General features: G+C 38.8%; 1 protein-coding gene across 1 annotated transcript in view; it reads left to right on the top strand.

The window, feature by feature from the left end:
- The window catches only part of LOC145997393 (DBH-like monooxygenase protein 1 homolog), a 72645-nt gene extending 50133 nt beyond the window's left edge, over positions 1-22512 (top strand). The window contains exons 5-12 of the mRNA XM_083134390.1: positions 6592-6787; positions 8127-8231; positions 11354-11520; positions 14776-14892; positions 14994-15119; positions 15475-15650; positions 18076-18592; positions 19535-22512. Coding sequence (XP_082990516.1) covers positions 6592-6787; positions 8127-8231; positions 11354-11520; positions 14776-14892; positions 14994-15119; positions 15475-15650; positions 18076-18592; positions 19535-19708 — 1578 coding nt within the window. The 3' untranslated portion in view covers positions 19709-22512. The remainder of the gene's footprint in view (positions 1-6591; positions 6788-8126; positions 8232-11353; positions 11521-14775; positions 14893-14993; positions 15120-15474; positions 15651-18075; positions 18593-19534) is intronic.
- Positions 22513-23363: the final 851 nt, after the last annotated feature.

Below are 23363 nucleotides of genomic sequence, written 5' to 3'. Positions count from 1 at the left end.
CATCGGACCACGCACCCCCGAAAATGATTGGGTGACAGGACGCGCCAGAAATAGCCATCAAGGTCAACCGCCAGTTGGAGTTGCGATCAGTCAGCGTTCGGTGCCTTGTGACTCGAAAATAGCCGATGTCAGTTGAAGAGAATTCAACTGATCGCTGATTCGCTGTTTCCCAGCCCGCCAGCTGCAAGTGCGACCAATGTAGTGACAACTGTGAGTTTGTGCGGCATGGTTGCATCCTTTAAGGATAAACTGCTATTTATGGAGGGCTCCTAGGGTCAAACAGAAAAAAAAGTTTTTTAGTAAACTTGGCTACCTTAATTACTCCTGTACACTGTGAATGCTGCTTATAGGTTGAGACAAGACTGAATATACCGACCTCCGTGGTGGAGTGGTTAGCGCGCTACGGTTAGAATCCCGGCTTGGGCATGGGTATTCTTTGTGAGTGTCCCTTCATCAATTGTATCATACCGACACTCACCCTCATCTTCCCGATGTCAAATGTGGGGGAAAAGCGAAGCAAAATACACCAAATCAAGCAATCAATCAACGACACTGGATATTTGAAGACTAAAATTGGTAAAGGCTGTAAGTGCCACAATTATTCAAACAACGTTTTCCACGTTAAACTGTGAAATGGGCCATGCTTGATAATGTGGCTGGTAGCCCTCTAAGTAGTTCAAAGGGCGTGTAAAGAGGTCACTAGTGTGCACGTTCTTATGCACTGATGTGCGGAACGATGCTATTTCCCAACACTTTCGCTTTTGGCACTTACAACGTTTACCACTTTTAGTCCTCGTTTAAGCCTTCCGATGTTCTAGTGGCAATGCCTCGTCTTATAAGCAAAGGTTCTAGGTTTCGATCCCAGGTGGTTGGGATCCCAACGTAAACTGTAGGTCCAGTCCCGATTGGACTACCTGAGCATATAATGGACATAAAGTTTGTCAAATTTCTTGAGACTGAATTTGCCTTTGGAGAATGAAATTGGCCCAGGGTGCGAAATCCAGGGGGGACAGGGAGGAATTCCCCCACCAACAATATTTTCCTAACTCCCCCCCCCACCCAATTACCACCACACTTTTCCAAGTGGAGAGTTTTTATTCTTACAACAAAGATAAACAATTTTTTTTTTAAGTCGAATATACCCCTTACTGGAATAATATCGAAAACACACACAAAGAGCCTCTTCTCTAAGGACACTGAACCCAGCAATCTCCAGAAAGCAGAAATTAGTCCGACTTGTTATTTATTCATTTATCATCATATTTCGTCAGGTACCGCAAAGTATATGAATATATATAAAACATACGTAATAGCATTTAGATGTGAATTTTATATCGGAAACTATTATATTCTTAATGTGTGTTAATTCTTTGCTCCTCTCCCTAGTCACGCAAATCCCTGTTTATAGCGTTAGTAGAATATTAAAATATTCAATTAGCAATCGAATTTTGAGTGAAGGACAGTCCATGTAATACACTGTTGTAATTATATACGGTACATATAGTGTGTATTTGTCTGTCTGTCAGCTCCTTTCCCCTGACCAATCTGCAGTGATATCTGTTCCGCAACACTCCACCCTTACCGGGCCGCTTCTGGCAAGAAAAACCCCAATAAACAACTAAATAGGCTCGTTAGTCCTGGGTTCCCATCCCGTTCCTCACCAGAGCGCTCGGAACCAGAGAATCAATCACAGGCAAGAACTTACTGAATTAATGTTACAGGGTGATTGCTGAAAACTCGCAGAAATGGGCTTTATACATTTATTTACAATTTAACAAAACAAGGCTCGGATTCTTCCAATAATTCTCTAATTTACATTATTTACATTCCTCGAACTTGAGCCCCACGGCAGAACTGCCAAGTGGAAGCTAAGCATCGGCAGAACTGCCTCGGGATGCTTTTCTCATGGGAGTCCACTGGAGCCCGAAGATCGCTCTCCCTTCTGCTATCCAGTTCATTAACACACTCTGTCTGTCCTCTGCCAGAGGCCATATTTATACTTCCTCCCGCGTCGCATGGGGGAAGGCTGAAAGTTCAAACCTTATTGGCTCTTTTAAACTACACAGAACCATGGAAGAAACCCAAGCATACAAAATCATACACAATCACAAAAAAGAAACAAAAAACAAATACTGTTTGTAACATATCACACCCTGCTCACTGGCCTTTTTAAATCTAGACGAGAACAAGGCAGATCTCGTCAGACGCGAGACGACACGAGAACAAGTCAGATCTCGTCAGACGCGAGACGAGACGAGAACATCAAATCTCGTCTCGTCTCCTAGGTACGAGTGTGGCGTTAAAAATTCTAGTAAGAAGGCTTGCGTGGTGAAAAGACATTGTGGAACTTTGTCGAACACTATTACCATATTCTCATGACGTTGTATGTAAATGCTCAGGTTCAAGGTACTACCTCATCACCTTTCTTCTCGAGAGGAAAATAATTTTACAAGAAAGCTCCTCCTTTAACAGTAGATACTAAGAACAGATTACGACCTTTTTATTTATTTACAAGGCTCGCTTAAAGGTGAAGGAACCTACAAGATTTTTCAGAACAAAAATTTATGAGCATCATTGTTGACGATAACATGCAGAATTATTTCAAACACGCGAGTTATCGACTCGTGTGAGCGTAGATTCAAGATTAGCGTCCTGGCCTGGGAGTGGCTGTTTCAATCATATTTGATTCACTCATTGTTCATATTCATCGCCACGATTATCCAAAATTGTAGAAGAGGGAAGAAAAGTGTTAATAATAGATAACATAATCAAGGGCGCCCGCAGGAGGGGGCCAGGGGGGGCACTTGCACCCCCTGAGATGTCTGGAGAGAGTTCATGTAATTTGAATGGCGAATTTGTAAATTTGGCCGTAAGTCACAGCAACTATTATTGTTGTTATCATCATTATTTTACAGTACCCTTTGGCACGTAAAACATGGATCAGAGGTACCATGAAGGACAGTAGATTAAGTGGTCTCTGTTTGATATCTGTGCATTGGGAAAAATACAAGAAGACAAAGAAAGAACTGTTCATCAACAAAGTGATGGATGTTTATTGATAGAAAGCAAAGCGAATTTATTTTCTATGCAAGAAAAATACCAAAAATAATAGCAATAATTATAATAATAATAAAAGTTTTTATGACTCTGCCACCCTGAGGAAAAATTCTGCGAGCGCCCTTGAACATCCATATTATCACTACACAAAGTTCCACAATGCCTTGTGGATATGATTTGATTTGATTTTTGGTATTTCGCGTCGCTTCTAGCCACTTGGCTAATCGATACGATGAGCATATATGCTATGCTGAAACTGATGAAGGGACTCTCACAGAGACCACCAATGTTGAGGCTGAGATTCGAACCCAGGACCTCTGGCGTCGTAGCGCGCTGTGATAACCACTCCAACACAGAGGTCGGTTACACTATATAAAGGAGAGCATCTCTTTATTAACGAAATTGCAATGACTCGACAAATGTTACATGCAAAATACCATATAAAAGGTTCAAACACTGTCACCCCTTACACAGCCCCTCCCCCGCACCAAGTAACTGATCAAAGTTCGAAAACTGTAAACCTTAAAATCGTGTCAATTTTATCCGCAATATGTGAGATTTATATTGTATAGTTTTGGGAAATGGAAACCAGGTGAAGATGTCTAATAAATGGTCTTTGTTGTATGTTTTCTCAAACGTATAACCACAGATTAGTGACCTAGACAGCGGTGACATTCAGCAGCGCCATCTCTTATTCTGTTTGGTAGAAGTAGTGAAAGCAAAAGTGCGAGTGGTGCTCCTCAGCGCCTCTTAGCGGATTATTACAAAACGTCTTGCGAATGGCGATTCCCGTGCACCGGTTTTCCTGCTTTAGTTGAAGATCTGCTTATAGATCCTAATCTGTGGTATAACATTATCTAAAAACATGCAACCTACAATGAAATGAAAACGCTATACTTGCTGGTTTATACACCTGCTTTAGGACTTTCCTTCTACAGGGTGACCACGAATTAAGGGGGGGGCACCTTTTGATCATCAATTACGTTTAACAATGAGAATATTGGCAACTTTTTATTTTCTGAAGATAGTGACTTAGACATCACAATGACAATTTTATCTGTTCTCCACATAATTGTCAAATTGATGTTCATTTAAATCAATGCAAGCTTGGAGACGTAATTGTCTTTCCTTCTATGTGTTCGTGGCTTATCAGATTGTTAAGTTCTGAAACACTTCCGGTTGCATCAAATAACTTATTGATTCTATAGATAGTGTCACTTTTAAGTGGTAGAGGACCACATTCCTGCAGCATTCGTTGCTGAACTTCAGCTGCACGTTGTTGGTAATGGAAAATACACGTACACATTTGACACGCTGCTCAATACTTGAGGCAACTTGCTGCCATTCTAAGCAACATCCACTTCTTCCGCTATGTAGATTAGATTTTACATAAGCGTAAAAAAAAGATACAAAGGAAATAAAAAAATTCTAGCTCAATTAATACACAGAGTGACAAGAGGTGTCCCCTTAATTCATGGCCACTCTTTAGTATGTCGTTGCAAATAGGCTCAAAATAGCTCAGATTGCAACACTACATTCCTTTTCCGGAATGTCTGGAGTAGCGACGCGCAGAGGGGAAAGCTTGTGGGCGGGGCCAGACTAGGTGGGGAAGGGTGCAGAATGCAGAATTCCCCTAGTAGGCTTGCGAGCTGTCATGTTTACTATAGAACTACTGGACCAGTCGAGTCGCCCCCTCCCGCGCGGTCCCCTCCCCTCCGCGCGTTCATTGGACGAGGCACACAGCCGCAACGTGCGCTAAGGACGCGTTCGCGTTCTCTTACTCCAGACATTCCTCAAAAGGAATATAGCTACGACGTCAAGGGTCCCGGGTTCGAATGCCGACCTTGGCTGGGCATGGGTGTTCTTTGAGAATGTTCCTTCATCATATCATCACTAATCCTTATTATCGCGATTAGCCAAAAGTGGCAGAAAGGCTAAGTAAAAATGAAAACAAATCACTCAATCAACCAGCTGCATTTCGTTTCTCTAGAAGGACGCAGTATCGTGACCGAATAAGGTTTTCAATATAGATATAGCTCTTTAATTTCGTCGTATCGATTGTCTACAACACGACAGCAGGACAACTCATCTTGAATGTCGACCTTAGCACGAATTTCAAAATCAGTGAAAAAGCCAAGTAGATGGCTACACTGTAATCAAGCTCGGAAAGACTTTTGAATCAAACATGTGATTATTGATTCCTCCACGGCTACGGTACGGTGGCTGTTCAAAAATTCACACTCAATCATTCATACGTGTCATCCCATCTTTGATCATTCTAGCTGAATGTTCCGGTGGAAGTGTGACACCTACTGGAGCAGAGGTGAAGCGAAGCGAGGCGACAGATACGCAGCTTCAAACGAAGGGGAAGAGGGGCACTATATCCCTCCGCCCCCGGGGAAGTCTCGTGACTTCGGGAGAAGTTGATAACATTGCTTTTTTTATATGCCTGTTTCCTGTGCAGATCGTTCATTTATTACGAAAACACATCCTTTGTCGGAGGAAATGACTTTCGAAAAAATCAATTTGCAAATGTCGTTTTATATTCGTAATGTGTATTTCTCTTTATTCATGATAAAAATATAAATTGTCGTTCATGAAAAAATAACCATTCGGAGAGTTGTCTTATCAATTGAATGGATGAGAAAAAGAAGGAAGAGATTCCACAGACAGAGTGTAATTTTTGGGAAATCAACGAAATAGTTCTGAAGCTCAAAATACTGTATTAATTTTAAAAAAAACTTTCTATTGTGAAATTATAATACAAAGCTCTGACATCTAAAGCAATACTTTTTGTAAATTTTTAATACGTAATTAAACAAAATTATAAAATCATCGGGGAATGTTTTCCTTTTGGTTCTTACTTGAACGTAGCAAGCAGTAAATCCAGTTTTTAAATGTTACAGACCAGTTATTAGTTGATACAACATTACTATGAATACAAGATAAGTGTTCTGACCAAAAATGTTCACATTAAAAATTCTCGATAATAAATTTTAAGCAACACAACATTTTCTTCAAATAGGTGTGAACCTGCAACATGAACATTACTTTGAGCAGCATTCTCTGTACAGCACTGCTATGTTAGTCACTATCAGAATGTTCATCACATGCAGACTGCATGGATGCAGAACATTCCCCCTCCGTGATTAATATTCCTGAGTTTAATATTTCTTCCCTTAGGAAAGTGGCTCGCTGCAACACGGCCTTAAAACGTTTCTGTTTTTATAACCTGCAGAATTGACATACATCAATGTGCAGGGTGAGTCAAAAGTCAGGTTACATTCGAAGTTTCTGACTGTGAGTGCAATAAGATGCTGACAAAAGACGAGAGGGTGTAGGTGATTTTCCTGAGTGGGCACCGCTGTCTCCAGACTTGCACACATTGAAGACATGCTATAAATCTCTATGTAACCTGACTTTTGACTCACCCTATATATGTTTCCCACTTGAGATCATGACCTTTCAAAAACGTTGACCTCCCCTTAGAGAAACCGAGCCTCATTCATATCTCCTTCTTGATGCATATTCCAGTACGAGGGCAAAATAGAAAGTGGCCACGAGAGCCTTGTCCAGCACATGCTCCTGTACGAGTGCGACACCGGAAGAGAAGAGGACAAGTGGGAAGCTTTCGTGAAGCAACGTGGAAGAGAGTGCTACACGGCCAAGATGCCCGAAGAGTGGTTCCAGTGCAAGCGACTCGCTGCAGTCTGGGGTATACGATCCAAAGGTAAGGAAATGTGCTTCTTATTATATATAATAATAAAAACTAAAAAAAAAAACTGCAGGAGGCCTTAGAAAGAGCGCTTCGCGGGCTAACAGCAGACGTCGCTCGCACACTATTGCCGATACTCTTGTGTCGTCTGCTCCTCAGCCGAACAAACAGGCCGAGGTAGCAAGAGGCAGAGGTCATTCACCCTTCCAGAAGGGTGCAGCGAGCTGGCTATGGCATCCGGGCTTGCTCATTCGCGGACCTGATTGGTTCTCGCAGACACAACCCCATATTGTCGTCTGCTGCAAGCCCGCGAAGCAATCTTTTTAAGTCCTCATGAAGTATAGCAACAGGTATAGCAACTGACTTTCCGTCAGGGTCACTGCCTGAACTGCTAACCTGCAGTCACTATTTCTAGAATCGGCAGGGGTTACTTGCGAAATATGGCGGTAGTGTGATTTCCGTGGCTCAAAACAGAATGAAGTGAAAGTAAGATGCCACAATCAGATAAAATATATGGATTTTTTTTAAAGAAAAGTCAATCATATTTTTAATGTTTGTCTCGTAAATATAACTTCGTTACTCAAGGCAAAACTGGAGAAATGGAGACAAATTTCGCACTGTATGTAAAAATATATATGCTGAAAATATGCAGTATAGTTTAAAATATACAAAGATATGTAACAAGAGATTCCGTTCCCAGCATTGTATTTCGCCGATATTAATTGTAATTTTTTTGCTTGGCAACAAAGAGAGGAAAAGTTAGTTGATTGATTGATTGATTTTGTTTACTTCGCTTTTCTGCCACTTTTGGCTAATCACAACGATTAGAATTGATAAAGAGACACTCACAAACACCACCCATGCCCAGGCCGGAATTCGAACCCGGGACCCCTGTATTCTCAGTGGGCTGTGATAACCACTTCGCCACGGAGATGTGAGCAAAAGTAAAGGAAAAGCTATACACATAATTACATAGAAATTACATAATAACAGTACAATTATAGATAGAAACATTGTGGTTATAACATAACCAACTGTATATTTTACAAGAACATAGAAAGATTGAAAACAGAGTAGCCTCATCTAATAGAGATACAGAACGATTAATGTGACAAATGCTGTAGGGAAATCTGAACACTGTAGCCAGTGTTATCCACAGAAAAAAGACCAGAAGACTGGCAATAAGATAGAAGCAACATTGATTTTAACCAAGTAAGCTCTTTGCTATTTTGAAACAAAGAGGTGAGTGCCTCTCAAGTCCACCGTGGAAATAAAGAAATCAGACATAATGGTGGTTTATTATCTGGTACTTTACAACATCATTTTACAAGGAAATCAATGCTCTCCTTTTCAGGCATTTTGTTTCCCAGAGGCACAGGAATGCCCATTGGTGAGGTACAGGGAGGAGCCTCCTTCTATATGCTGCAAGCTCATTATGTTTTGAAGAAATACCATGGAGGTAAGTGGATAACACCTTCTATTATTTACAATCCTGTCTTATTTTTGGACACCTTACGTGATTTTTCTGCTTTGTAGCAGGGTGAGTATTACAATATAATGAGTATTACCGGCACACCAGAAGCGTATATTCTAGGCTAGCTGGGCTATGCGAAGCCTGAAGTCTAGAGAATGAAATACAGGAGGAAAATCGATCAGAAATTGTAAATATTATTCATATCAGTGAGATGATGATGCTGATTCTGGAGTTGGCAACGTGATTTCTTATGAGTTGGCAACCTGAATTCTTATGAGTTGGCAACCTGATTTCCTATGAGTTGGCAACCTGTTTTCTTATGGGTTGGCAACCTGATTTCCTATGAGTTGGTAACCTGATTTCTTATGAGTTGGCAACCTGATTTCTTATGTGTTGGCAACCTGATTTCCTATGAGTTGGTAATCTGATTTCTTATGAGTTGGCAACCTGATTTCTTATGAGTTGGCAACCTGATTTCTTAGGAGTTGGTAAATTTATTTCTATTCATAGCCTAGGACCACGTGACATAGCCCAGATCTTGGACTCAGTATATGCCACTGCGGCACACACACACCCACAGATGTACTGAATTCGGTGGCGCATTTCTTTGAGTGACGCGTGGTCAGGGCATCGAGGTCCATCGCCTCTGTTTTGTGACCTTGGAAACTATGGGGTTAGCTCCTGTTACTTTCAAATAGCTCCCTAATTCTTGAAACTTTCCTGGCGGCAAATGATGAAGAGGTTTTCTTGGGATATCAACCAGGTGATTTCCGGATAGTCTTGCGAGCTTTCGAGGACTAACGTCACTGAAAATGAGAGTGAGTAGAAAGCTCGGAAATCACCTGGTTTATATCACGACAAAACCTCTTCATCAGCTCCCTAATTATCCTTTAGAAACCACCGATATTTTGGGAGGTCGCATCGGGAATTGAATCCTGAACCTCTCGCACCAAAGGTGAGAGCGTTATTCAACTTCGTGAAAGTCCCATACAGATAGATGCCAATTTAACACTTTAACTAGCACATGTATCAAATAGATACACAGGACGTCTCCTGTCGCAGGTCAAGTGTATCAGATTAATACACAACTTGCAGGCGTGTATAGTTCTTACACACAACTCCTTTGGAAACAAGTGTGTATATGCAACTACTTTCTTACTGTAGGGTGTGTATAACTGTTATACACACGACCTACGGAAGAAGAAATTCAAAACAGTGTTTCACACAGGCCAAGTGTATAATAATTATACACACCATCAAAATAGCCCTGGCTTTCAGCACAGTTAAAGTACAGCGCCTTGAATAACGTAGTGTGGAAAACGACCCAAGAAACTGGTTCCCCGAGACGATGACAAGTAGATGGCAGTGCGATCGACCCAGGTGCTAATTTTGTTATGAAAGTAATGCGGCTTAGTTAGTTTTTGGAATATATTGTGTAGATTTGTTTCTCTAGAAAGGCGGTAAGTGAATTGATGGAAACAATTATATTTGTGGAGTGATTTGCAGTCACGAAATGGCATTAATTTACACAGAAAAGTAACATAAATACGTTTTATGTGCAACGCAACACGAGCATCAACATATCGCATGTGAGGCTGGACGTCAAACGTTGGATTGTGTACACAAGTTTATTTTTGTATACTAATAAAATTGAAATAGTGTCATGAAGGAGAAAAAATGTTTCGTGGCGTACATATTATGAAGTCATTTTCCCGAAATGCAGATATTCGAAAGAATTTAATTTCATATTCCATGGAGTTCAAATAGCCGATTAGGATGTACCTTGTCATCTCTATCAACAAATTGCTTTACATTCGTGTCGATTGGTAAGTAGAACATTGATGAAAATATAACTCAACCAACGCGTTGTTTACATTTTTCCAGTAAGCGGGAAATGAAAAGTGCCATATTTCACGCTTGCGAGTTTTTGGGCGGTAAGTTTGACAACACGCGAGTGGATGTAAAACAATCTTTGAAAAATAAACGAGTATTGTCTGTGTGAAATTCCATAAAAATAATATTTGTGACAATGACAATATTAATGAACCTTTCAGGATAATGCATACATAATACTAATTCTCGCAGCAATTGCCATGTTACAATCCATACCTATGTTTCCGTATTGTTAATAAAAAACGCAAGGACGGGTCATGATCGACGGTTCATAATATTCTTTAATATTTTCGCGACTACTGTACCAAATATCATAACATTTTTCTGATACAAAGAAATGTTACAAGGAAAAGAATCAGACGTTGCAGCGAAATCCCCATTTACTTCCATTATAAGCCGTCGAACACCAAGCACCCGGGGTCAACACCAGCGCCTCTAGCGGATCATTTTCGAGTGGAACCAGCGAGAGACGGCAGAACCATGCCGTTTTCCACACTACGTTATTTTAGGCGCTGTAGTTAAAGTGTCCACTGCATTAAAATTTACCTAAAAGCTTGCCTATAAAATGACTTAATATTGTTCCAAAAATAGGGTATAAAATTACTTTTTCAAAAACGACAAAAGAGTCATTGTACTTGTGACAGTACGTGAATAATTCGACACATAATTCGGATTCAGTTGGGAGGGGAGGGTAGACTTGTGCTGTTATTGCTCAAGGATCTCCACTTGACGGCAAAAACTGCTTCAAAATAGGGTCACAAAATTTTAAAAAATATATCGAGTGTCGCAAAAATATAGAAAATTAACTAACCGTCTGACATAACTTATCCTATACGTTTTCAAAAACTCGTTTTAAGTCCAATTTATGCTCAGATAGGCTAATAGGGACTGGAGCTACAGTTTAAAGTAAGATTGAAACCACTGTGCCATGTACATCCACCGTGGGATCGAATGCTGGATTTCTTGATTACAAGGTGATACCACTACCTCATCGGGGAGGCCTGGGACAAAAGTAACAATTGTTTATCGGAAACCTCCTGATGTTGTTAACTTCAGTCCTGAATCAATGTGGGCATGAACAAACCCAATTATAGAAAATGAAGCTTATTTGTGGGTTTTCAATATTGATGTGACCTTAATCATCTCTAGATTATTGATCCACTGTCTCATGTTTGTCTTTTGAAGTTCTAATCTTTAGTTTCTTCCCGTTTCAGTAATTTTAGACGGTTCTGGGTTCGACATATACTATACAGACAGAAGGCAGAAGTACGATGCAGGGGGACTGACGGTGGGGCACCAAGTCCACTCCTTCCAAATGGTTCCTCCAATGGTTATGGATTTTGCCACCTTCGGTTGGTGCATTCACGAGTGCATGGACCAGGTAGGTAAAGTTCTAATATACAATTTCTTCCAGGCATGCCAGATATGTTTGTTTTTGCAGACAACCAACTCTCACAGATTCACATTATTCCCCTAAAAAAAATGGTACGCCATTGTGTTGATTTAGTTGGAAACATAACTTCAGAAATCAGGATAAAGCTATGCATGTACTCTAAATTTACACAGCTCAATTCGCCATTTTGTGCTGCAAGATTTGCCAATTTTCAAATTCTACAAGAAAAAAATACGAATGTAAAACAATTGATAGAAATTTGCAACCCACTTAGAGGAGATAGCTTTACAAAAATTAAGTACTGGAAATCAGTTTTTAAATAAAAATTTTCATACAGCGATGATTCGCAATAAGTTTTCCAAATAATGTTCTGCACAGTTTTTGGATCTGAAAAATAAATATCCAAACGAAGTTCTCCACAGTTTCTTAATTTAAAATAAGCACCCAAACAAAGTTCTGCACACCCTTTGTATTTGTAAGAACTTTCAAAACAAAGTTCTGTACAGATTTTTCATTTGCAATTAGCATCCAAAGTAATGCATGTCCGTTCTATTTGAAATAACTTTTCAAACAAAGTTTCGTACAGCTTGTGCATTTGAAATAAATATCCAATCAAAATCCTGCACATCTTTTTCATTTAAAATAAACATCAAATCAAAATTCTGACCACATTTTGTATTTGGAAATAAAATCCCAAACAAATTTCTGAATAGATTTTACATTTGGCATAAGCATCCAAACACAATTCTTCACAGCTTCTTCATTTGATACAAGCATTCAAAAACTTCTCTACACTCTTTGTATTTTAAATTACCCTCTAAAGAAATTTATGCATAGGTTTATCATTTGAAAAAGTAATCAAACATATTGTTACACAGCTTTTGAATTTGAAATAAGTATCGAAACAAAGTTCTGCGGAGCCTTCGTACTTTGAATAAATATCAAACAAAGCCATGCACACTTAGTGCGTGTTCAAGCGAACATTCTTATATTTGGTGCATAATTATCGAAACAAATTTGTGATTTGAAATATGTTTCTCAACCGAACTGCTGCACGCAATATGAAGAGCTCAGAATTTCAAACGAAAAACCCTTTCGTAAGGTCAAGACCCTTAGGGTGTGTCGTGAGTGTTGTACATTCCTCTTGAGTAGTTCCTTATCTTGGTCTACATCAGAGTTTGTGTTACACGAAAACAGCTGGGGCAAACAAGTACACGCTACTCTTCCGGTGTCTAAAGCAGGCGAGCTTTGATCTTCGGAAAAAACCGATCGAAATTTATTACCTAGTTTGACCAAACTGAAAAGTTTTCCAAGAAGAGTTTCTCCTAGCAAAATTTTATTTTCTTATTAGCCTAATAACAGTTTCTCTAAACGAATCCATAATCACATGTTGTTCATAAAAGAGCAATGTACGCTATACTGGAAATTTTCCTGCAAGTTCATTGGTATATAAACTGGTCGAATTCTGTGATAAGCAGTGTCATTGTACTATTCACGCAAAATCATGATTAGTTTTCCATACATTAACATACGTATTGCTCTTTCTAGTAATAAACATAGCTCTATATCCTGACATTATTATCTTGTTTACGAGAAGCCTTGTTCAATATTCTTAGCAAGGAGATCGATAAGGTATAACGAGAGGAGTACAGGAAGATATAAATTTCTCATCGTGTTTTGGCACCAGAGAACGAAACACGATATAACAGTAGCTTGGGTTTCGTAGACAAATCAATGAAGAATATATATATCTTAAAAAGTATCAATCTAAACAAGAATATACGTAAATTTGCTTGATCAAACTCCTTACTTTGGTTAAAGTTGAAGTACACTTAATGCTCCTCAACACAAATCAGGACCCCCGATGGCGTAGGGTAACGTCGTCACCTTGTAATCAATATCCGGTTGAGGCATAATGAACAATGGTTTGGATCCCACTTTAAACTACAAATCCAGTCCCGATTAGCCGATATGTGCATAAAGTGTACCTAAGACATCAATTCAAACATCAAACAAATCAGGATTGGACTTACAATCGAGCAATTGAACAAGGAAATAACGTTACTAATAATGTTACTTGGGCAGTCCTTCCTATTTTTTTATGAGGAAATGCTGATGCATAATGATATATTTCCTTTACATGTGTATGTATGTAGGTAGATTAACTGAACATTATCGACTGACACCTCACATAAAATAAAAATGGTTGCAGTACATTACGAACTGTCGTATTCGCCTATTTTTTTTTTTTTCAAGTTTCTGCCATTACATTTGCTCGGTTATCGTCTATAATTTATCAAATATGATCGTCTTGTTCAATGCAGACATGTATGACTACATGTTCCATTGAACAATACGGTCACATAAAGCATACTAAGATAAACTACATAGAAAATATGTGTCAACTTCCTCCAATTGAAGTGCTATTACAACTCGAATCACGTTTAGTGTTATTTTCATTTTATGAAATTGATACCCCCATTGTCTTTCATAATTACTTTTCTTGTTGAATTAAAGGACATTTTCATTCGAGGATCCTGGTATCTATATCATGTTGGTTTCGTGTTGTTTCGTTTCAGTGATGATGCCAAACTTGGCATTAGAATTTGTCATTAAGTCAGTTAATCAAATTCACATCAGATTACTCATGTGAATGTCGTTCTCGAACTTTGTAGATATGACAAGTTGGCTACTGTTGTCCAATGGTTGTAATTGTAGTGATGAGATTGTAAGACCTAAATTTGTGGTTAGTGCCTTTGCGAGCAGATACTTTAATTTGATTTGTCATATGTATCAACCAAAACAAAACTCTATCTTCACCCGCACTATTATACTTCAATGGGCTGACGAAAGATTGCTTATTTAACTCTATCTTCACCCATACGAACTATTAAACTTCAATGAACTGAGCAAAGATTGCTTACTTAACTCTATCTTCGCCCATACGAACTATTAAACTTCAATTGACTGATCAAGGATTGCTTACTTAACTCTATCTTCACCCATACGAACTACTAAACTTCAATGAACTGACCAAAGATTGCTTACTTAACTCTATCTTCACCCATACGAACTATTAAACTTCAAATGACTGATCAAGGATTGCTTATTTAACTCTATCTTCACCCATACGAACTACTAAACTTCAATGAACTGACCAAAGATTGCTTACTTAACTCTATCTTCACCAATACGACCTATTAAACTTTAATGGACTGACCAAGAATTGCTCATCTCTTTCAGCCATTTCAAGAGACTGGTATCAACATATTCGCAGTTTTCGCCCACACTCATTCTTACGGAAGGAAGATAATTTTACGCCATTTACGCAATGAGACAGAAATGCTCCCTATCGTACAGGTACGTTTGAAATATATACTTCTTCCTCTTCCGCTACAAACAGTCTTTAGAAATACCATTTTCTACTTGTCGATTTTATTATCTTATTTTTTATGTTTCAGGACAATGGCTTCAACTATAAGTATCAGGAGACGAGGAAAATATATCCTCCAATAAATGTTAAGCTAGGAGACAGCCTAGTCTTGGAGTGTCATTACAATACAGAGAAGAAGAAATCTGCTGTTTGGGTAGGTTCAGTAGTAAGGTAGATGTTTTTCTCAAAATATTTAGTTTTGATGGTAGAATTTTATGTCTATGGACACACAGTTTCAATGTTAAAATGGTATTGAAGAGACTCAGGTTATCGACCAGATATTTCTGGATACCAGGAGCTAATGCCTTTCTCACTTTAGTCCCTGGATATGAGAAAACTATATTTTAAAAGCTCGGAAATTTCTTCAGGTGTCTTATATTTTATGTTACAAGAGAATCTATTAATTGTTCACACAATTTGTAGGTCACAACAACTGTTGTCATAAGTTAATCTCAGGAAACAGAATGTTAATCAATCCGTAGTATAATTTGGATTATTTTTCTTTTTAGGGTGGACTTGATGACAGTAAAGAAGTGTGCCTTGCTTTCCTTCTGTACTATCCTCGAACACAACTTGCCAACTGCGTTAGTCGTCCCACAGGGAGGACTTTGCTGAATGCTGTAGGTGTTGAGAAGCTGGAAGGATTTGAGAACTATTTGGAGTCTCAAGAAGAGATAGATGAGTTGTGAGTACTCGTGATTAATCTTCCTTAAAAAATCCCTATTCTATGTGAAAATAATTTTATTCGAGTCCAGGGGTAAATATTTGCACAGGTCAGAAGTAGCAGCCTATTTCTGTTTAGACATGCTTTCCTAAACCAAACTGCTGATCAGAGAGCAAGATGCCATACATCTCTTTGTATAATTTGTTTATAAGATTTCTTGACGCAACTGGCAACGAGCAATGAATCACAAAGTAACAGAACTTTTTACTAACCTTCCCTATTTATCTCTCTATGAAAGATGGGGAGAATAGAAGTTTACGAACCTTTAATCTTTTATATACATGACTAGCTTAAATTACAACTATTCTTCACTTACCTCCAAGTACGACTAATTTCCTCATGACTATTTAACATGCCCAGGCGTCCTAAAATAGAAAAATAAGAATTAATTACTCACGCGACTTCATGAACTACGAACGTCTACTATCATCAATATGTTCATCAAAGCTTTATTTACTGTAATTTCTCTACAAGATTCAATGCTAAGTTTCAAAACATGTGCACCATACATAATTAACTATTCAACTTCACAGGGCCTTTCGTGGTTTAAAATTTAGTTCATGATGGAGACATATATTAACAAAAAAAAAAAACATTTCCGTTCAGTGAAGTGTAAAGTCATTGCCGATACAAGTATTTGACAAAAGACGCGTCTTTAATTTATAATAGTATATTCTGATTGGCTCTGCTAAAGGAGAGCACTGTTTACCTTATATGACATCATCCACTGCTATAAGAGTCCTCCTCCGTGCCGTATGGTCTAAGACGCTGTGCTTTGGACTCCGACTGCGGGACAACATGGATTCGAGTCCGCCTGGGTTCAGTCTCTTAGTTTTCGGCCTGTGTATAGGGCCGGTGGCAACCCACCATCGTGAGAAAATTGGGGAGCTACGAGAGGGTAGGGTAACCTGGTAGGTAGAGTAACACGGTCTGGGAAATCTCCTATGACGGCTGGGGGTTCAATGTGCTGACCCCACGTCACCACATTACCAGTTGTAGATCTCTACACGTCTAGATAGAATTGTGGGAGGGAGACAGGCAGTCGGGAGATCGGTCAAGGCCCTTCAAGGGCTGTCGAGCCACGGGTTATTATTATTATTATAACTGGCATAAGAATGAATGAGAATGTTGATCCAATCAGAAATTAGAAATGTATGTGCAATTTTATATCTACGTAATTAGTGTTTTAGGAATTTTAACCTAAATTAATTCAAAATTAGACAAACGTGGGTCCAGTAAAAGTAGATACAATTTCCAGACCAGTTACAGATAGAAACCTGGGATCCATTCCGAAGATATTTACTTATGTTTGACTTAGATTTGATGTTCTTAGACACTTTAAATGATGTTAGTATGTAGGTAACTACAACATATATGCAGCTATATTTTCCATTTGTGAAAATTTAAACATAAGAACACTAATATTATAGTGTGAAATGCTTTTAATTAAAGAAAGAGTAGTGAATGAGAGTAGAGACAAATTTTGAAAACTCCAGTCAGGTTGTGGAACGTGCGCCTTTAGAAATATACTCAGGGCTTTAAAGATAAAACGTCTATCTCATCTTCGGCTAAGGCCTAATAAATCTAGTACTGGAGATGAAACGACCGCTTGTAGATCTAACGTCGATTAAACCCTGAAGTTGGAATTGGCGTTAGCTCTGGATAGCTACGATCTTCTCCAGGACTCACCTGGTCGATAATTGTGAGATAATATCTTCATCTTCACGTTAAGAATCGCATTAGGCGCGGTAAGAAAGAGGAATCGTGTTTTACATTGCGAGACATTTGTATAAGTGAAAATGCAAAGTAATTAACCTTCAAAACACTAAGTTATTATGTGGGTTCTAGTTCACTGTTTTTTCTCCATGGGTGGTGACAATTCCTCGGACCTATCTTGAAAATTAATCGCCCAACTCCCTATCACAGTTTTTCTATTTACAATTTCAGAATCATCTCGCTTCTCCGTTTTTTTAAATTTTATTCACCCACGATGGGGTCGTCCTTAATTTTGCCCTCATGAACAAGTTGCAAGGATCACTGATGACTGGAAGATTGGACTTAAAACTCCATTCTAGCAGGTCAAAACCTTTGTAGATTTTCTCGGAGTAAGAGCTTTTATTTTTCACTAGATTGTTACGACGTATTCATGCGTCTAATGTTGATCTGAATTTGTTTTATTTCTATAAGAAGGTAATTTCTAGTTTGACGCTAGATTTTGGCGACGATTTATCACCCCGCTTAAACTTTTCAGAAAACCCCAATTTTTGGTCATCTTGGCTTCAGATTGAAAATTCTGGGAAAAAAAAACCTTAAATTTTAGAATGTTTTCCTGGCTGAAGGCTTATTGTGCAAGGCATAATTTTATCGGAGTTCTTTCATTTTTTAGACATATGACCACTACCACGACAACAACAACAATGATGTCATCTAAAGTAACGGATGTCCCTGTTGAGCTGATGGGACCTACAGTGGAGCCAGAACCTCTTCCTGATGTTCCAGAGAGCGAAACAACAGTGGCTGGCAATATTGCTCAACCGGAGGGAGAGGAAGCCGTCCAGGGCATGGATAGGGTAACATCAATGATGATGCAGGGCGATGCGGCCAGTGCCGGAGCCACAGAATCAGACGAGATGATGACGTCAAACTCCACGATGAACCAAACCCCTCCAGAAGTCGCCGCACTCTTCTTCAGCGAGAAGTCTTTCGTGCTGAAGAGTGACGTCCTGAGTGAGGTGTTGGAGTTGAAGATAAGCCTCCCTGAGTCGCTCGCTGGGAAGTCTTTCGGGGAGTATGTCCAAGGACTGGACTGGGGAAACTCCACATTCGTTATGGAGGTTCAGAGGAGGTTCCTGGAGGGGAACCTCAGGCCATACTGCGTGGCGACGGGAGGCGTCGACATCAAGGTAAGTGTTTTGTATTTTCTGTCGCATTTCTTCCACTTGAAGCTAATCATGACGTTGAGGAAGAATAGATTCGTTTCTATTGAGCGGACGTGTTTCGATCTCGAAGGCCGCTCTTACAGCAAACACTTTTCAAAGTATATAACACGTAAAGAAATTGTTAGAATATAAACTATGTGTAGAAAAATATTCGTATATAGATACCCATGTACACAATCAACCTATTGCTAATACACAGGTAAGATTAGAATCAAAACTTAATTTCTGCTTATTGCAACAAAGAGAAAAGGCACGTTTGTGTAAGCAGTAATTCTTCAGGTTTATGCCCAGGCAAGGACTCGAACCGGGAACCTTATGTGGCGACTTAGTGAGATGGCTACTCAAAAAATTGGGAAAGTATGTTTTCAGTACATTTTTATGCTCAGATTCACTTTTTCAGGTTGGAACTCCGGTTCAAACACAGTCAACGGCTCAAATTCCACCACGAGGGTGTAGGCAATGATTTACCTCGTGTACGACAAAAACTGTCTAACGCATTGGATCTTATCTCAGTCAGAATAGAAATCAGCTGTTTGAAGTAGCGCTTTCTTGTCTTGTAATTAAAGGATATAGGTTCGATCCCCGGTGGAGGCACATACGGTCCCACTTTTAACTGTAGATCCAGTCCCGATAAACAAACTTCTGAAGCACAAAATTTCCAATTTTCTTCACAACCCGTTGTATTATAATTATCTATGTTCATTATTTGCTCCTGTTTCCGATCAAATCACCATACTGTTTGCGTCTGATGCCCTTCCTTCTTCAGCGCATGTGCAGTAGGCAACAGCATCGACCACTGCGTATCTTCCACATGACGTCGCAGAGAAAAGTTCTCCTTCTTGCGCAGAACAATACTGCGCACAACAAACTAGCCTCGCGACATAATATACTCTACTCTCTTTCCAGGTGCCTGTGCAAGCGAAGAAGCCTGATGACGTAGAATTCGTTTCAGTCGATGACGTCAGATGCGAGACGTGGGATCGTTTGCGTAGCAAAGCAGTTTCTTCCTTGGTTTCTTCGTCCTTGGTAACTCTTATCTGTGCTACCATGAGTGGCTTGTATGGGCTGATGATCCACTGAATGTGCTATGTTGCTGAGTTGTGATACTGAAGTATTGTTGAGGTACTTTCGTACATGGGAGACTGTTTCTTTATATATATTTACAATACAACGACTTTTCGTCATTGGATTTACACGAAATATGGAAAACAACTGGAATACAATTAAATTAATGTAACATCAATTTACAAGGTAAAAGGGTGAATTGGATCTCCTGTTTATATACAACACCCACATACTTCTCTTTTCGTCCTGGCGGTACTCAGAAATATACAGTACTGGCACCTTCATCCCCAAGGGAAAAAAAATGTTTGTGTGGTCTATAGCAGAACGAGCTTAACTTAGGAGAAAGCTAACGTGTTGAAATACAACACATGAACCAAATCGTATGGCGGTGTTTAGAAATTTTGTGGTGCTCCTTCCCCCAGTGGCTTTCCCGACAAATGTAACAGGGAATTTGAGAACCGTTGTTTGGAAAAGATGTTTAAAATCGTTGAAAAGAAGTTATTTCTTGTACAAGTTGTTTGAAATGAAGAGACGTGTCAACCTAAATCTCTCTATCGAACCATTTAAAATTTTCTTGCAACCACTGGGAATGTACTAATTCTTAAACTCAGCATAGGGGCACGCACCCACGACCATTGGGAAAAGAAAATAATTAATTATATTCGCCAAGTTTTGTCATTAAGGTGGAATCCAAAAGGTTGGTAATAACTAGTTCTGTCGAAATCGGTTTCTAAAGAGATGAAAATGTATATAACCGGTTCTTGTGAAAACTGAAAAATGTTTAAAAATTTCAATACTATTACTTCCGACTTCCCGCAATCTCTTTCCATGTGCCTGTGTGTGTGTGTACATATGAGAACTGCGGTGCTCTAGTCGATATGGCGCCTGACTACCACGTGGGACACCAGGGTGGGTGATTTCAATATATTTTTTTTCTTGCTGGAAGGTGGTGCTGATAGCATCACCTCCACAAAGGGCCGATATTGAGAATATGTGAGGCTACATCCCCTCATGTACCACCGCGTTATGTTGGAATGTGTAAGAGGCAACATAAATATGTACGCTACCACACTTACCCATAATTGATGATCCCTTTTTGCATTTGAGGGAATCAAGAAGACAGTGAATTATTCTAATTAAACTTCAATGATGAACATTGTTTCCCATTTGATAGAGTATGGTGCTGTAATCTTGACAAAGCAATACAAATTATTAGTGTATATTTGGTCTGGGTTGTTTTCATACTTATGTATATTGTATAGTATATAACATTGTATATAGTAGTATATAGAGACGAAGTAAACGGAGAATTTATTGAATACAGTGGACTCTTTTTAATTCGAACTCCAAGGGGCTACGAATAGAAATTCGAATTATCCAAAATTCGAATTAACCAGAATATAATAAAAAAACACACCTATAAAATAACACACTGTATTAAACATAAAACTATGTTATATCCATATCTCCATCCAGGAACAGTACACTACACTACACTACATTGAAATATCTCATATCCCTTGGCAATTTGGCTCTTCTTTTTCATTCCTCTTTCTACCTCTCTAAGCACTTCAACTTTCTTATCTAATATTAAGCTACTGTACGCACCACGGTTTGACATTGTGACTCCACTAAAACACAGACAAATGACCATTTCTGTCCGGCAATCCGCTCCCCTGTCAACTTGTTTCTGAGAGGGTGAAGGTAACATTCCTACAAACAAAAGCTCTGGAGATTCCCGCTGCCCTCTCTTATCTGCCGTCGGCACCTCTGTTATCAATAAAAAAAACCTTTTCAAGAAGAAAAGGGGGATGAGTCATCTGTTGGAATTTCTTATGTAGCAACCACTTTGGTCTTTCTTGGAAAGATTTATGTTAAATTATTGGAAACCTGACTTCGAATTATCCAAATTTAACCTTCAAAATTCGAATTAAGTAGTCATTTTTAACATTGTTTTAGATAGGGGTTTCAAGGGAATGTGCTTTTTTTCGAATTATCCAAGTTTGAATTAAAGAGGACACACTGTATTTAGATAAATTATAAGAGTATTGGGTTCAGTTATAATGTACAGATACATAAGAGAACAAAGATATTTATAAAGTATGATGACGTGAATAAGCAATAATAATAATAGGCATGGCTCTATTACACTGTAGTACATAATATGTATGAAAATCAGCACTAGTTCCTGTACTTTTTGTACCCTAGGCATAGATGTCTATTTTATTTAGTTATGAATCAATTACTGCTCCAGTACAGATTTTCTTGTAGCAATAATATAATAAATTTTGTAAATGGGTTACTTCCCTATGTTCTCTTATATTTTGCTACTTTCCAGCATTCTTTAAATTATAGACAGAGGCGGTTATGCACACGTAAGCCCCTACTCCGTGTACGCCAACGATTCAATGTTAACATGGAAACTAAAGGAATAATTGGTGCAAGGAATTTCAGAGAAGATCGGAAAGGGGAGATATTTTAGAAACTAACTCCCTCGCCCAGATGAACAGAACAAGTAAGCCTAGAGTTGTGCGATATTTCGATGTATCGATATTCAAAGTCGATAAAAAAAATGGATATCGGGCAACCCCCTAAGCCTAAGTACTAAAATTTCATTTTGAAAAAAAAGAGTATAATATACATAGACTTATGCTTATGGTGCATAAAATATTAATATGTAAACTTTTTTTCTGTAAAATATGTTTACCCAGTGTTATATATGTTATTATAATTTATCCAAATCATATCTGTGATATCGTAGTGTAATTCACTGTAGTAGTTTGTCAAAGTTCCGTCCATTGTGTATATAAAACAATATTATTCATATCTATATATGTTTATTTTGTAATAAACGTTATAACTAAAACTGTGTGGTTAATTCCATGTTTCCTTTACTGCTGGTACAGTAATTTGCACGTTGAGAATCTACAGGTGTTTGTGAAGCACTGGGATATTTCTAAGGTGTTTCATGTATTCCTGTATGGATATGCATTATACATATACAGCCACAGAATATGTGGAGGGTGGTCTGTAAGTGTGAAAACACCCTTGAAACAAAACAACAGCAACAAAATACAAAATAAAAGAAAGTGTCTTGAAAGATTTCTGTAGTGGAGAGTACTGATATACCAACTGGCAATGTGCCAGTCACTTATGTACTTACTGTAAAAACATTCACGTAAATGGGTTTTTCAGTTGTAATTTTTAGCAATTGTCTTTACTTTACGTTGCCAACTGTAGTGAAATTATCGTACATCTAAGAGTTAGGCCGTGTCCCGAGAGGTGCAAGAACGTACTTGAAGCGAGCATTCTCCGAGAATGGTCTTGCAGTGCGGTCTTGAAGTCGTGGACTGGAAGTGAAAGTCTTTCGAATTGCACTTCGACTGCAGCGCCAAATACGATCAGCTAGATAAAACTGAGGACAGGTTATTTTTTCCGCGTTTCAAACACTTCTTTTCCACCACAGAAATCACATAGCATATTCAAATGTTCTAAAACATACATTTCCACACATTAGAAGAACTTCAACCAAAAACTTGTGTTTAACCTGTGTTGCTGGCTTTCTACTTCCGTGATTTCAAACAAATGAACAACAAGTGCAGAAATCACGTGATCAAGTCTGTTACGATTCGTGCTACGAGCTGTAGTCCCGATTGCTTGTGTACTTGGC

The sequence above is a fragment of the Lepisma saccharinum genome, chromosome 13 (assembly GCF_977018435.1).
Source record: "Lepisma saccharinum chromosome 13, izLepSacc3.1, whole genome shotgun sequence".
NCBI classification, from domain to species: Eukaryota; Metazoa; Arthropoda; class Insecta; order Zygentoma; family Lepismatidae; genus Lepisma; species Lepisma saccharinum.
The sequence above is the reverse complement of the archived record's forward strand: the minus strand, read 5'-3'. Positions and strand labels throughout refer to the sequence as shown.